Below are 16,908 nucleotides of genomic sequence, written 5' to 3' on the forward strand. Positions count from 1 at the left end.
AAGTAGCTTGACATGCACTTGTGTACTTGCTAAAGCAACCTTGATTATGGGAGAGCTTCATCAAAGCCCACTGGAATATTTAAAGGAATGATCACCTAAAGTAGCTCTGAAATATGGCCTTAGAGTACAACTATTGCTTCATGTATTAGGCCTGGAAACAAAATGAAACTAAATATGAATTTCAAGTTTTTAATTACAGTAGATTTAACAACTCCAGATACCTGGATCAGAAGTGCCTCATGGTGGTGATGGCCATGGGTTGTGCACTGCCTACCACAGTGGCAGGATGGCTCACTATCCTGACCACTTTTCATCAAGAGGTGCCTGTAGTTACAATGTAGCAATGTGGGAAGTCTCTCCTTAAAACCGAACAGGAGCTATCTTATTTTATTAATCTAAACCAGCAGTTATCAACCAGGGTGACTTTTTTCCATCCAGGAAACATCTGGTAATGTCCAGAGGCAGTTTTGGTTGTCACAACTGGCAGGGAGGAGTCTACTGGCATCTAGTGGGTAGAGGCCAGGGACGCTGCTATACAAACACAACACATCACCTTACAGTCAAGAATTATCAGGTCCAAATTTCAATAGTGCTAAGATTGAGAACCATCATCTAGAATTAGCAAGGCATTGCTCATTACATTTACTTTGTGAGAATCATACTTGAGAATAATTAAAATTAAGGGTACAGATTGTATTGGCTGATAATTTTACCTAAGTTCTGCCAGTCTGGCTAGGATTACTTCTTTATCAGGCAAGTGACAGGTGCATAAGTCCTCTCAGTCGGTGCCAAAAAAATACCAGGTGTATCCCTCATAATGCATATTGTCAATCTTGATTTGCCAACATCCATCCATCATTAATGATCTTCTAGACACTGCTCTCTTAAGATGTTTACATTCTTGTTCGGATTATCTTTCACTCCTGGCACCAACCATTTTCACATTTTCCAGCTTTTAGAGTCTTATGATAGTATTTTTTTGAGATTTTGTAGTTTCTGCACACTACTTTTAATCTCTTTCATTATAATTGCCATTTACAAAGCTCTTTTTCTCTGATTTTGGATTATGCTGTTTTTATCTTGGTCATACTACCTGTCAGTTCCCTAGTAAACAGTGACAACAATCTTCTGAACTACCTGAGTCCCAGTCAAGTGTGGACAGACACATGTGTCTCTTATCTTGCCATGGTTTCATTTTTCTGCTTGTCTGTCCTTGTCTAAGCGTGCTTTAAGAACTGTGGCTCGTCTCATGCTCGGCCTAGGGAGATATGGTTCATTGCATGTTTTCTCAGAGACAGCTGAGCACTTCACTGGGTGTGGTTCCGCCTCCCTGTCACCAGGATAATTCTTGTTCACATCTCCCAGTACAGATGGAGAATGTAGACATCAGTAATCCACAGTACGTATATAAGTGATGATCCTTCCTAGACAGGGACATATTTGCCTTTTGTTCAAAAGCATCTTGATGAAGAGAGGCTCAGTGTTGAGCTAGGAGTTAGAAAGTAGAGCAACTGGATTACAAAAATGAATAAAACAGACTTAAATTTCTCGGCAGTCAACAGCTTAATAACCTTTTCAGTGCTCATTGTATTGATTGATATTTGGATGGTGGACCAGCAGAAATAGTATTTACTTACATTTATGTTCATATGATCCTGTAGGACTCAGAGGTTGTATTTGTGTTTGTAATTAAGTTTAATTTTTTAATTATTGTTTTTCTTGTGATGAGAACATTTGAGATTTACTCTTCAAATGTACAACACAGTATTATTAATGATACTCACCGTGCTGCACATTATATCCTAGGACATAGTTTATTTTATAACTGGAAATTTGTACCTTTTGACCCTCTTTGTCCATTTTGCCCACACACCCACCCCCGAATCCATATTTTTCTAATTAAAAACCCTCTTCTCTTTTTCCCTCTGCCACTGTTTCTTTTTTTTCCCCTAACATCTTTATTAGAGTATAATTGCTTTACATTGTTGTGTTAGTTTCTGCCGTATAACAAAGTGAATCAGCTATACGTATGCGTATATCCCCATATCCCTTCCCTCTTGCGTCTCCCTCCCACCCTCCTTATCCCACCCCTCTAGGTGGTCACAAAGAACCGAGCTGATCTCCCTGTGCCATGCGGCTGCTTCCCACTAGCTATCTATTTTACATTTGGTAGTGTATATATGCCACTCTCTCACTTTGTCCCAGCTTACCCTTCCCACTCCCCACGTCAAGTCCATTCTCTATGTCTGCGTCTTTATTCCTGTCCTGCCCCTAGGTTCATCAGAACCTTTTTTTTTTTTAGATTCCATACATATGTGTTAACATATGGTATTTGTTTTTCTCTTTCTGACTTACTTCACTCTGTATGACATACTCTAGGTCCATCTACCTCACTACAAATAGTTCAATTTCATTCCTTTTTATGTCTGAGTAATATTCCATTGTATACATGTGCCACATGTTCTTTTTTTTTTTTAATGCAGCTCTGTTATATAAAACATGCCTCTTTTTTTTAACATCTTTATTGGAGTATAATTGCTTTACAATGGTGTGTTAGTTTCTGCTTTATAACAAAGTGAGTCAGCTATACATATACATATATCCACATATCGCCTCCCTCCCACCCTCCCTATCCCACCCCTCTAGGTGGTCACAAAGCACTGAGCTGATTTCCCTGTGCTATGCGGCTGCTTCCCACTAGCTATCTATTTTACATTTGGTAGTGTATATATGTCCATGCCACTCTCTCACTTCGTCCCAGCTTACCCTTCCCTTTCCCATGTCCTCAAGTCCATTCTCTACATCTGCATCTTTATTCCTGTCCTGCCCCTAGGTTCTTCAGAACCTTTTTTTTTTTTTAGATTCCATTTATATGTGTTAGCATACAGTATATTTTTTTCTCTTTCTGACTTACTTCACTCTGTATGACAGATTCTAGGTCCATCCACCTCACTAAAAATAACTCAATTTCGTTTCTTTTTGTGGCTGAGTAATATTCCATTGTATATATGTGCCACATCTTCTTTATCCATTCATCCGATGAAGGACACTTAGGTTGTTTCCATGTCCTGGCTATTGTAAATAGAGCTGCAATGAACATTGTGATACATGACTCCTTTTGAATTATGGTTTTCTCAGGGTATATGCCCAGTAGTGAGATTGCTGGGTCATATGGTAGTTCTATTTTTAGTTTTTTAAGGAACCTCCATACTGTTCTCCATACTGGCTGTATCAATTAACATTCCCACCAACAGTGCAAGAGGGTTCCCTTTTCTCTACACCCTCTCCAGCATTTATTGTTTGTAAATTTTTTGATGATGGCCATTCTGACCAGCGTGAGGTGATACCTCATTGTAGTTTTGATTTACATTTCTCTAATGACTACTGATGTTGAGCATCCTTTCATGTGTTTGTTGGCAATCTGTATATCTTCTTTGGAGAAATGTCTATTTAGGTCTTCTGCCCATTTTTGGATTGAGTTGTATTTTTGATATTGAGCTGCATGAGCTGCTTGCATATTTTGGAGATTAATCCTTTGTCAGTTGCTTCATTTACAAATATTTTCTCCTATTCTGAGAGTTGTCTTTTCGTCTTGTTTATGGTTTCCTTTGCTGTGCAAAAGCTTTTAGGTTTCATTAGGTCCCATTTGTTTATTTTTGTTTTTATTTCCATTTCTCTAGGAGGTGGGTCAAAAAGGATTTTGCTGTGATTTATGTCATAGAGTGTTCTGCCTATGTTTTCCTCTAAGAGTTTTATAGTGTCTGGCCTTGCATTTAGGTCTTTTATCCATTTTGAGTTTATTTTTTTATACAGTGTTACGGACTGTTCTAATTTCATTCTTTTACATGTAGCTGTCCAGTTTTCCCAGTGCCACTTATTGAAGAGGTTGTCTTTTCTCCATTGTATATTCTTGCCTCCTTTATCAAAAATAAGGTGACTATATGTGCGTGGGTTTATCTCTGGGCTTTCTATCCTGTTCCATTGATCTATATTTCTGTTTTTGTGCCAGTACCATACTGTCTTGATTACTATAGCTTTGAGGCATAGTCTTAAGTCAGGGAGCCTGATTTCTCCAGCTCTGTTTTTCTTTCTCAAGATTGCTCTGGCTCTTCGGGGTCTTTCATGTTTCCGTACAAATTGTGAAATTTTTTGTTCTACTTCTGTGAAAAATGCCACTGGTAGTTTTATAGGACATTCCATCCAAAACAACAGAATGTACTTTCTTCTCAAGTGCTCATGGAACATTCTCCAGGATAGATCATATTTTGGGTCACAAATTAAGCCTTGGTAAATTTAAGAAAATTGAAATCATATCAAGTATCTTTTCCAACCACAACGCTATGAGACTAGATATCAATTACAGGAAAAAAAAAACTGTAAAAAATACAAACACATGGAGACTAAACAATACGCTACTAGAAGAAATCAAAGAGGAAATAAAAAATACCTAGAAACAAATGACAATGAAAACAAAACCCAAAACAACCCAAAACCTATGGGATGCAGCAAAAGCAGTTCTAAGAGGGAAGTTTATAGCAATACAATCCTACCTCAAGAAACAAGAAAAATCTCAAATAAACAACCTAACCTTACACCTAAAGCCATTAGAGAAAGAAAAACAAACCCCCCCCAAAATTAGCAGAACGTAATTAAGTTTATATTCAGCCCATAGTTGGTGCTGGAGAGAAGAAACCAGGATGTATTGTGAAATCTCTTACTGTCCTCTCAGGAGAGAAGAGGAAATGAGTATTCTTTCCATCTCTCATTTATAGACAGATAAAGCTGTGCCCATTAACAGTGGGATACGAAACCATAACTGGAACCTCCTGTCTAATCTGGTTTCCTTACACATAAGCAGCAGATAACTGCATCTGGGGAGCAGTGTTCTTAATAAGGATTATGGGGCCTTCAGTTGCAGTGGCTCCAGTTGAAGAGAAGTAGGGTTTTATCTGTCTTGAAAGATCTGAGTGTTGTTATTCCTCAGGATTAACTCTGTTTGTCTGTTGCAGTGTATAATTATGTTAGTATGTATATATTTGAAAAACATATAGCATGTTTTGAAATGTAGTATTGAAATGACTTTAAAATATCCTTACCTCCTTAGTTTTAGTTTTAGGAAACAGTTCTTAGAAATTCCTAGTCTTCATCTCTGATACTAACAACTAAAGTCACTCATTGCAAAAAACCCCTAACCTTGTGTAATCACTTTTCTTTGGGATGGTTGTTGAGTTCAATATATTACTATTTCACATAATACTATTTTCATAGTGCAATTTAACACATGGTCTTTGAATGTTAAAAATTCTAAAAGATTAAACAATATTAGGAAAAAGGGATTAAATGCGCTCATAAAGCTCTGCCATCATTGTAAGCTAATGAAAGGAGTCTACCTATAAGGATTTACAACTACACAATTTTTTTCAGATTTCCTTTCCTTTTCCTAATACCTTATTAGCTTTTAGTCAGATTAGGCATAAATAAATAATTATCCTTTGTTTTATAGATGAAGTCATTAGATGGCTCCACAGAGCACACTTATAGTGTAATTCAAACCCTCTCTTTCCTTTTAATGGATGCAGTAAGGATAAGTGCTTTATTCATAGATTTCAGTGCATTAAGTCTAACGCTGTGTGAACTAAATTGCTTATCAAGTAACACTTTGATTTTCCTTTTAACAAGTCTCTTTAGAAAATACTGAGTTATTGAAAAACTATTGCTGCTTCTCATTTTACTAAAACCAGGAATGCATCTTATCTGGACTTTTTAAACTCATGAGGAGTAAAAGGAGACCAGGCTTGGTTGGTTATCGATTCCAAATTCCAGTCAGAGAAAGGTCTGCATGGAAACAGGATTGATATGGAGAAAATTTTAGTGGTAAATTCCCTGGGTCTCTTGTGTAGTTAGTAGTAGAATTTCACTGTTGAACCCTGACCTAAAAGACCTGTTTTCTTTAGTTTAATCAAGGTAGAAAATGAGTTGCTGTAAGCAAAGAACCTATATTAGAGATTTTGTAAGATAGAGAATATTTTTTTCTATTAAGTTATGGTTATTTTTTTCTGGTTTCAAACTTAAATGAGCTTGGAGGAAGTATAATCTATGTTTCAAGGTCCTGTAGAATATATGTTTATAAATATATTTCCATCCATGATTGGTAATGAAAAGATAGCTGTTTCATAGCTTTTTTAGGGTTGCCACGTAGGTAGCAAGGAATAGGAACTTTCTCTCCTGAGTACACAAGACGAAATAGATATAATTGTCAAGGAAGGGCCTTGGTCAGAAGGAAGAGAACTTCATTGGCATCGTTGTTATGTGTTCACTTCATTGGCATCATTGTTATGTGTTCACTTCATTGGCATCATTGTTATGTGTTGCTCTGAATTAGGGAAAGTTTTTACTTAGAAAAAGATCTCCTCTGGGCTTCCCTGGTGGTGCAGTGGTTGAGAGTCCACCTGCCGATGCAGGGGACACAGGTTCGTGCCCTGGTCCGGGAAGATCCCATATGCCGCGGAGCGGCTGGGCCTGTGAGCCATGGCCGCTGAGCCTGTGCGTCCGGAGCCTGTGCTCCACAACGGGAGAGGCCACAGCAGTGAGAGGCCTGCGTACCACAAAAAAAAGATCTCCTCTGAAAATCTTAAGAATTATTTAGATAGAATCCATTTGAAATAGATAATAGCTATACATGAACTTGCATGGGAATTCATCTTTTTCTAACATAAATTTCTGTTAGATATATGTAAATATTTGGTAAATTTATGAATTAAAAATAACTTTCAAATACAGATGTCAAAATTTGAAAATGATGAGTGAAATCTGGGTTTCAGCTCTAATGTACGAGGAATATTTTTTTGTTATAGTTAATGTTTTCTAGATTGGAACTGGAGAATTTAATCATAAGAGATTAGCAGAAATAACAAGTTTAAACCTGAAGAAGTAACTGGACTTTAATTAATGAAATTACCAATTGATTGCCTGGTTCTCCAGTTGTCATACATGTAAAATATCCGTAAAATGGGGTAGAATTATTAGTAATGTCATCACCAGTGTCATTAGTATATTATTATAGTATTAACATATAGTACAGTATAATATTACTATATTAGTATAGTTCTGTTATTACTGTAAGACTTCAATTCTTTGCTGAAGATGTTTTTGGGTAAATATTTCACTGAATAATTATTTCAGTTATCTATTGCTGCTTAACAAGACACTCTAAAGCTTGATGGCAGAAAGCAACAACTAAAAGCATTTGTAGTATCTCTCACAGATCTGTGGGTTAATTGGACTCAAGCTGGGCAGTTTTCGGGTCTCTTTCATGCCATTGTAGGTAGATGGCCTCTGGCGCTGGAGTCATCAGGAGACTCCACCAGGCTGTTAGTGGGGCTGGGCTTCTCTCCTTCTCCCTGTGGTGGTCTCAGGGGCTTTCCACATGGCCTCTTCACAATCTCTCCAGCAAGGTAGCCAGACTTCCTACTTTGTTTGGCTTGGGGTTTACAAAAACCAGAGTTCCGAGAAGGTAGAAGCAGAAGCGACCAGATGTTTTAAAGATGTGACTGGTCTGGCGTGGTGTGCCTTCCACTGCATTCTCTTGGTTAGTGCAGGTTACAGGCCCACTGAGTTTCAACCTGGGAGAGGGCAAGGATGTGAGGCTGGGTCCTTTGGGAGCTATTTGTAGAGATGAACTACTAGAATAATATACCTTAAAATACTTCATTTTAGACTATTTATGTTAAGTATGTGCTAGTGAGTTTAAGCTTCAATTCTAGGGGTAGTCAGGTACACTAACCAAGAATTTCTACGTAAGATGTAGTCAGCCAGCATTACGTAAGTACGACTATACTAGAGAGGCTGCTGCTGTAAGCACATCAGCTGTTCAAATCTTGATCAAAACTAGGCCAGGTAGTCATATGTCTCTTGCTGCTAGAGGGACATCTGGCCCACAGGGACAAGGAGGCCTCCTTGGGCAGGAACTTGGTGTGGTGGTGTCCCTTTTGCCAGATTTGCCCACCCACCCCTCTCCAGAAGGGGTAGGGGAGTCTTAGGCATTGAGGGGTTAGAATAGTGCTTTCCCTGTGAGGCTATTGTTTGGAGGAGTGGAGGAGGGAGAAGCTCTCCCATTCAGTCCTCCTCAGCAGTAGAGCTGTATATAGTGAATATCAATCACTGAGGTGTCAGGGACCTTAGAGATCATCAAGTCTAACTTCTAACCCATGAACTTAATCTCTCACTTCCTCTGGCATGTTCCTCAGCAAGCTAGAAACAAAACTATGCTTTTTTACCCATGAAGTATCAGAAATGATTGCTTTTCCTTTAGAAATTGTCTTCTTGACTCAGTGTACCTTTGGTCACCTAGATTTCACTGGCCCTGATTTTCATCATGTTGTTACAGAACGTGCCAGTAGAAGCATTCACCAATTGAAATGTGCCCTGAGAGAAGGTGATGCCACTATTGGAGAAGATGTAATGGATCCTTCTTTTAGTATGAGTGTAGGAAATGAGGATGCTGGGAATGCCTGGCATGAACTGCAACACAGCCATGCTGGTGAGTGTGAACGTCAGTCCTGACCTGAATGACACACAGTGAATTCTTTGAACTCCATACAGTAATGACTCCAGTCTATCCTTTACTGCGAGGATTTTAGTCGAGAAACACAAATCAGCTAATCTAATTCCCTTGCTTATTTTTTTTCTTTGACTTCTCAATGCCTATAGGATGTCGTAGCAGTATTTCCTTAAGATGAATCCAAGCTGCCTCTCCAGCCTTATTTTTCTGTTTTCCTTTCAACTGTCCATCTTTCAAGCCATGTTCTAATCATACCAACCTATGACCATGCTTCTATGCTTTGCATAAGCCACGCATTCTAACTGGATTTTTTTCTCACCCTTTTCTGCTCGGTAATCTCCTGTTTATCCTTCACGGTATTGTCTTCTCTGTGAAAACAATTATGTGCTTCCTCTTCATAGCACTATACATAGCTCTAGGTCTACCTAGAGCTTATTATATTGTTTTATATCTGTTAGTTATATCCCTCTTGCTCACAAGCAAGATTCTTAGCTCTTAAGTGGTAGAGGTTTTCTTGTTTGTCTTTGTGTCTCCAGTCAGTAGCACATTTTGTGGTGCATAATACATATTTAAACAATATTTGTTAGATCGATGGATGGATAGATGGGTGATAATAAACCATGGATCTAAAATAAGGTGAATAAACCCATCGCTTTTGCTCCATAGTTAATCAACTCAAAGCTTTGCTATGCCAACAAGCAACTAAGGAAAGTGAGGTATCTCCAAGAAGACGAAAATTGTCCCCTTTGGTAAGTATCAGCTTTTGCAACCTGACGAAAGCATTATTTTTCTAACTATGTTTTAATTTTACTGTGTCATTTTAGTAATACATATTGTAAACAGATTCTGAGCAGGGCCTGCTAATAGTGTAAAACGTTAAAAGAAATTATTTTCTCTCTGATTATTTTGGCTGAAGAAGAGACTTCCATGGCAGAGAGAATTCTGATTTTTTAATTTATTTTTTACTTGAAAAATGTGAGTGAGGAAATAGTTTGGAGAATTTACTTTGCAACTGTTAGCAAATATAAAAAAGAAACAATATATGGAAAAGATTAACCATTGCTTTTTTATTGCTTTTTTATTTTTTTTATTTTTATTTTTTTTCTTGCGTTATGCGGGCCTCTCACTGTCGTGGCCTCTCCCATTTGCGGAGCACAGGCTCCGGACGCGCAGGCTCAGTGGCCATGGCTCACGGGCCCAGCCGCTCTGCGGCATGTGGGATCTTCCCGAAACGGGGCACGAACCCGCGTCTCCTGCATCGGCAGGCGGACTCTCAAGCACTGCGCCACCAGGGAAGCCCAACCATTGCTTTTTTAGAGGGGCATATCTATATTTTATTATTTTTAGAATTTACTGTTTAATTCTAGCAGTCCTTTGTTTTACTCTTTTATGTAATCTTATTCTAAATTATAAAATATATGGTTATAAAATTGTGTGATACGAGAAGCTGTACTCTGCTTCTTCTGAAGCTGTTTTCTATTGCTGTTGCTTTGACAGAGTATATTATTTCTGACTGAAGCAATGTGATATAAAGCCTGAGATAGGTATGAGGGCAGGGTGGGTGTGAGGGAAGGGTACTGTGAGGGAGGGTGGATGTGAGGGAAGGGTACTGTGAGGGAAAGGGTATATGTGAGGGAAGGATTTGGCCAGGTTTAAGTGGTCAAAATAATAATCTAGGCTTTATGTCTATCTAGGGTCTATTATGTACTCTCTCACAGGGTTTTTGTAATAATAAGATAAGATCATATATTTAAAATTCTTTAGAAACCTATGAAGTATGACACGAATATAAAATGTCACAGCAACAATAACCACCTTGCATTTTCAATGTCTGTGACAGTTGGATACCAAGGCTACATGCTGGAAACTTGGAGACACGTCACTTTCCTTTACTCACAGCTGAAATGTCATAAGAGTACCCTTATATTAACACTTCATTCCAGCCTGACACATACTTTCATGTTTAATTCCCACTTTAGAGAAATGTACTGCATACTCCTATTCAATATTTATAGGTATAAATTATAATTTAAAAAAGATACTTCATCATTCAGTGAATTTATTACTGTTGACACCTAGTTTCTAGAATGCTCTTAAGCACACATGTGTGGAGTACTTTTAAGTCTAGTAGATTAAGTTGCTATATCTGTTGAATGCTCAGACATGCTTATTAGCATTTTAAAGATAAAACTGAGCAGTGATATTACAAAACTTATTGACTTCAAATAGGCAAGAAGACTCTCATCAAAATCATCAGTTGTATATACCAATATGCAGGTCTATTTATATTGGGGCTATGTGAAAGAATGGAACTTAGACTCTAAATGTGTATGACCTACATGTGATGATTATAAGCCATAACCATAATAAGTAGCTTTTGAAGATGTTACCCTTTAGAGTGCAGTTCCATAGCCAATATGACATATGAGAAATATGTGGCTGTATTGATAGTGAAACTGAGGCAGTGTTGAGATAGAAAATGTCTAAACATTATTACTTGTTATTTTAAAATGTGGACATCCAGATTATAATAAACCCTTCACAGTATATACAAGTTATTTCATATGGAGATTTTCCACATGCCATAAGCTTGTTTTTAATTTTCACATTGACTATCCCCTATATACACATAATAATAATTCATATTTGCCTATGTACCAAACCCCTTTCTATTAATATTAATTATTATAATTAGTTACTTTCTACTTAACACAGATAATTCATTTAATTAAAGTCTCTTTGGTTTTTAAATTTATTAAATATTCCCAGAAGCAAAGCTCTACTGAATTATTCTGCCATGGGAGCTGGTACTTCATCATTTATAGGAATTTCTGCTGGATTGAAAAACAAAATGATTGTGTGTCTCATCTCAAGCTTTCCTCTGAGTTCATCTAACTGGTTGAACCTCATTTTCCCTTTCTTCTCTTCCTCTTTTCTTTAAATAATATCATCGTATAATGTATGATTTATAAACCATTTTACAATCATTTTAGAATAAGGTAAGATGTACATTAAAAAATCAATTCCAGGACTGCTGCAGAAGTAAAGAGAATTAACACTTTTTATGACATCTCTTCATTGAGTCCTCAGTGCAGCGTATCCCAGTTTTTGTATGTATCTGCTTTGGCACTCTAGTCTTGGAGGCTCCAGAACAGCAGAGTCTCAAATTGCCTTGAGTACTAGGGTCAAAAATAAAAAATCAGGTTTTGCTAACATACTCCTTAGTAGATAGAATTTTACCTTACTGACACACATTTGGCACATTTGTCTAAAGAATCCCTCCTTCAGGCAGCTTGTTCTGCAATTTTAGCTAGCAGTCCTCTTCTATGGTGGTTTCTTTTTTTTTAAGAAGATGTTGGGGGTAAGAGTTTTATTAATTAATTTATTTATTTTTGCTGTGTTGGGTCTTCGTTTCTGTGCAAGGGCTATCTCTTGTTGTGGCAAGCGGGGGCCACTCTTCATCACGGCGCGCGGGCCTCTCACTATCGTGGCCTCTCTTGTTGCGGAGCACAGGCTCCAGAAGCGCAGGCTCAGTAGTTGTGGCTCATGGGCCTAGTTGCTCCGTGGCATGTGGGATCCTCCCAGACCAGGGCTCGAACCCATGTCCCCTGCATTAGCAGGCAGATTCTCAACCACTGTGCCACCAGGGAAGCCCTATGGTGGTTTCTTGAAGAGCTGTCCCTTTATCTCAGAATTACTGAATAGGATATCACATTTTCAGATGGCTCAAATAGGCAGTTCATCCCAGCCAATTATACTACTACAGCATTTTTCCATTTGCCATGTGCTTTTTACAACCACTTTCACTGTCCATCTTTAAAAAATGATATTCATATCCCTGATTCTTATCTATTTGTGGAATTTATAGGTGAAGAAATAAATACTATTAGCCACATTGTGATCTAGTCTATGTTTTTTTAATTATTTTTTATACAGCAGATTCTTATTAGTTATCTATTTTATACATATTAGTGTATATATGACTGTCCCAATTTCCAAATTCATTCCCCCCCTTTCCCCCCATTGGTGTCCATAAGTTTGTTCCCCCCATTGGTGTCCATAAGTTTGTTCTCTACATCTGTGTCTCTGTTTCTGCCTTGCAAACCAGTTCATCTGTACCATTTTTCTAGATTCCACATATATGTGTTAATAAACGATATTTATTTTTCTCTTTCTGACTTACTTCACTCTGTATGACAGACTCTAGGTCCATCCACATCTCTACAAATGACCCAATTTCATTCCATTATAAGGCTAATATTCCATTGTATATATGTACCACATCTTCTTTATCCATTCATCTGTTGATGAGCATTTAGGTTGCTTCCATGACCTGGCTATTGTAAATAGTGCTACAATGAACATTGGGGTGTGTGTGTCTTTTTGAATGTGTGTGTCTTTTCTCTGGGTATAGACCCAGTAGTAGGATTGCTGGGTCATATGGTAATTCTATTTTTAGTTTTTTAAGGAACCTCCTTACTGTTCTCCATAGTGGCTGTATTAATTTACATCCCCATCAACAGTGCAAGAGGGTTCCCTTTTCTCCACACCCTCTCCAGCATTTGTTGTTTATAGATTTTCTGATGATGCCCATTCTAACCAGTGTGACGTGATACCTCATTGTAGTTTTGATTTGCATTTCTCTAATAATTAGTGATGTTGAGCAGCTTTTCATGTGCCTCTTGGAATTCTGTATATCTTCTTTGAAGAAATGTCTAATTAGGTCTTCTGACCATATTTTGATTGGGTTGTTTGTTTTTGTAATATTGAACTGCATGAGCTGTTTATATATTTTGGTGATTAATCCTTTGTCCGTTGATTCGTTTGCAAACATTTTCTCCCATTCTGAGGGTTGTCTCTTCGTCTTGTTTATAGTTTCCTTTGCTGCGCAAAAGCTTTTAAGTTTCATTAGGTCCCATTTGTTTATTTTTGTTTTTATTTCCATTACTCTAGGAGGTGGGTCAAAAAAGATCTTCCTGTGATTTATGTCAAAGAGTGTTCTTCCTATGTTTTCCTCTAAGAGTTTTATAGGGTCCGGTCTTACATTTAGGTCTTTAATCTATTTTGAGTTTATTTTTGTGTATCGTGTTAGGGAGCGTTCTAATTTCATTCTTTTACATGTAGCTGTCCAGTTTTCCCAGCACCACTTATTGAAGAGGCTGTCTGTTCCCCATTATATATCCTTGCTTCCTTTGCCAGATATTAGGTGACCATAGGTGCATGGGTTTCTCTCTGGGCTTTCTCTCCTGCTCCATTGATCTATATTTCTGTTTTTGTGCCAAGTACCATATTGTCTTGATTACTGTAGCTTTGTAGTGTAGTCTGAAGTCAAGGAGTCTGATTCTTCCAGCTATGTTTTTTTCCCCTCAAGATTGCTTTGGCTATTTGGGGTCTTTTGTGTCTCCATACAAACTTTAAGATTTTTTGTTCTAGTTCTGTAAAAAATTGCCATTGCTAATTTGATAAGGATTGCATTGACTCTGTAGATTGCTTTGGGTAGTATAGTCATTGTCACAATGTTGATTCTTCCAATCCAAGAACATGGTATATCTCTCCATCTGTTTGTGTCATCTTTAATTTCTTTCATCAGTGTCTTATAATTTTCTGCATACAGGTCTTTTGTCTCCTCAGGTAGGTTTATTCCTAGGTATTCTTTTTGTTGCAATGGTGAATGTGATTGTTTCCTTAATTTCTCTTTCTGATCTTTCATTGTTAGTGTGTAGAAATGCAAGAGATCTGTGCATTAATTTTGTACCCTGCAACTTTACCAAATTCACTGATTAGCTCTAGTAGTTTTCTGGTGGTATTTTTAGGATTATCTATGTACAATATCATGTCCTCTGCAAACACTGACAGTTTTACTTCTTCTTTTCCAATTTGTATTCCTTTTATTTCTTTTTTTTCTCTGATTGCCATGGCTAGGTGTTCCAAAACTATCTTGAATAATAGTGGCAAGAGTGGACATCCTTGTCTTGTTCCTGATCTTAGAGGACATGCTTTCAGTTTTTCACCATCAAGAATGATGTTTGCTGTGGGTTTGTCATATATGGCTTTTATTATGTTGAGGGAGGTTCCCTGTATGCCCATTTTCTGGAGAGTTTTTATCATAATGGGTGTTGAATTTAGTCTTAAGCTTTGTCTGCATCTATTGGGATGATCATATGGTTTTTATTCTTCAGTTTGTTAATATGGTGTATCACATTGATTTGAGTATATTGAAGAATCCTTGCATCCATAGGATAAATCCCACTTGATCACTGTGTATGATCCTTTTAATGTGCTGTTGGATTCTGTTTGCTAGTATTTTGTTGAGGATTTTTGCATCTATGTTCATCAGTGATATTGGTCTGTAATTTTCTTTTTTTGTAGTATCTTTGTCTGGTTTTGGTATCAGAGTGATGGTGGCCTTGTAGAATGAGTTTGGGAGTGTTCCTCCCTCTGCAATTTTCTGGAGGAGTTTGAGGAAGATGTGTGTTAGCTCTTCTCTAAATGTATGATAGTATTTACCTGTGAAGCCATCTGGTCCTGGACTTTTGTTTGTTTGAAGATTTTTAATCACAGTTTCAATTTCATTACTTGTGATTGGTGTGTTCATATTTTCTGTTTCTTCCTAGTTCAGTCTCAGAAGTTTGTGCTTTTCTAAGAATTTGTCCATTTCTTCCAGGTTGTCCATTTTATTAGCATACTTTTGCTTGTACTAGTCTCTGATGATGCTTTGTATTTCTGCAGTGTCTGTTGTAACTTCTCCTTTTTCGTTTCTAATTTTATTGATTTGAGTCTTCTCCCTCTTTTTCTTGATTAGTCTGGCTAAAGGTTTATCAATTTTGTTAATCTTCTCAAAAAACCAGCTATTAGTTTTATTGATCTTTGCTATTGTTTTCTTTGTTTCTATTTCATTTATTTGTGCTCTGATCTTTATGATTTCTTTCCTTCTACTAACTTTGGGTTTTGTTTGTTCTTCTTTCTCTAGTTCCTTTAGGTGTAAGCTTAGATTGTTTATTTGAGATTTTTCTTGTTTCTTCGGGTAGGATTGTATTGCTATAAACTTCCCTCTTAGAACTGCTTCTGCTGCATCCCATCTGTTTTGGATCATTGTGTTTTCATTGTCATGTACCTGTAGGTGTTTTTTAACTTCCTTTTTGATTTCTTCAGTGATCTTTTGGTTATTTAGTAACATATGGTTTAGCCTCCATATGTTTGTGTTTTTTATGTTTTTTTCCCTGTAATTTATTTCTAATCTCATAGTGTTGTGGTAGGAAAAGATGCTTGATATGATTTCAGTTTTCTTAAATTTACCAAGGCTTGATTTGTGACCCAAGATATGATCTATCCTTGACAATATTCCATATGCACTTGAGAAGAAAGTGTATACTGTTGTTTTTGGATGGAATGTCCTATAAATATCAATTACATCTAACTGGTCTATTGTGTCATTTAAAGCTTGTGTTTCCTTATTAATTTTTTGTCTGGATTATTTGTCCATTGGTGTATGTGTGATGTTAAAGTCCCCCAATATTAGTGTGTTACTGTCAATTACCTCTTTTATAGCTGTTAGCATTTGCTTATGTATTGAGGCGCTTCTGTGTTGGGTGCATATATATTTATAATTGCTATATCTTCTTCTTGGATTGATCCCTTGATCATTAGTGTGTCCTTTCTTGTCTCTTGTAACATTCTTCATTTTAAAGTCTTTTGAAGTCTTTTGATCTGATACAAGTGTTGCTACTCCAGCTTTCTATTGATTTCCATTTGCATGGAATATCTTTTCCCATCCCCTCACTTTCAGTCTCTGTGTGTCCCTAGGTCTGAAGTGCGTCTCTTATAGACAGCATATATACGAGTCTTGTTTTTGTATCCATTCAACCAATCTGTGTCTTTTGGTTGGAGCATTTAATCCACTCACATTTAAGGTAATTATTGATATATATGTTCCTATTACCATTTTCTTAATAGGTCCTTTTCTTCTCCTATGTTTCCCTCTTAGAGAAGTTCCTTTAGCATTTGTTGTGGAGCTGATCTGGTGGTGCTGAATTCTCTTAGCTTCTGCTTGTCTGTAAAGCTTTTGATTTCTCTGTCGAATCTGAGTGAGATTCTTGCCACGTAGAGTAATCTTGGTTGTAGTTTCTTCCCTTTAATCACTTTATGTATATCTTGCCACTCCTTTCCGTCTTGTAGAGTTTCTGTTGAGAAATCAGCTGTTAACCTTATGGGAGTTCCCTTGTATGTTTTTTTTTCTTTTGTTTTTTTTTTTTGGCTTCATTGGGTCTTCATTGCTGCATGCGGGCTTTCTCTAGTTGCAGTCTGCGGGGGCTACTCTTCATTGTGTGTGGGCTTCTCCTTGTGGTGGC

At 37.3% G+C, this 16,908-nt stretch overlaps 1 protein-coding gene across 1 annotated transcript in view; it reads left to right on the top strand.

Annotated features, from left to right (window-relative positions):
* SDCCAG8 (SHH signaling and ciliogenesis regulator SDCCAG8) overlaps positions 1-16,908 on the top strand; it is a 265,480-nt gene that overhangs the window by 5,483 nt on the left and 243,089 nt on the right. The window contains 2 exon segments of the mRNA XM_007462638.1: positions 8,387-8,539; positions 9,227-9,309. Of these exon segments, the coding sequence (XP_007462700.1) occupies positions 8,387-8,539; positions 9,227-9,309 (236 nt within the window).

Source organism: Lipotes vexillifer, unplaced genomic scaffold (genome assembly GCF_000442215.2).
Source record: "Lipotes vexillifer unplaced genomic scaffold, Lipotes_vexillifer_v1.1 scaffold104, whole genome shotgun sequence".
NCBI classification, from domain to species: Eukaryota; Metazoa; Chordata; class Mammalia; order Artiodactyla; family Lipotidae; genus Lipotes; species Lipotes vexillifer.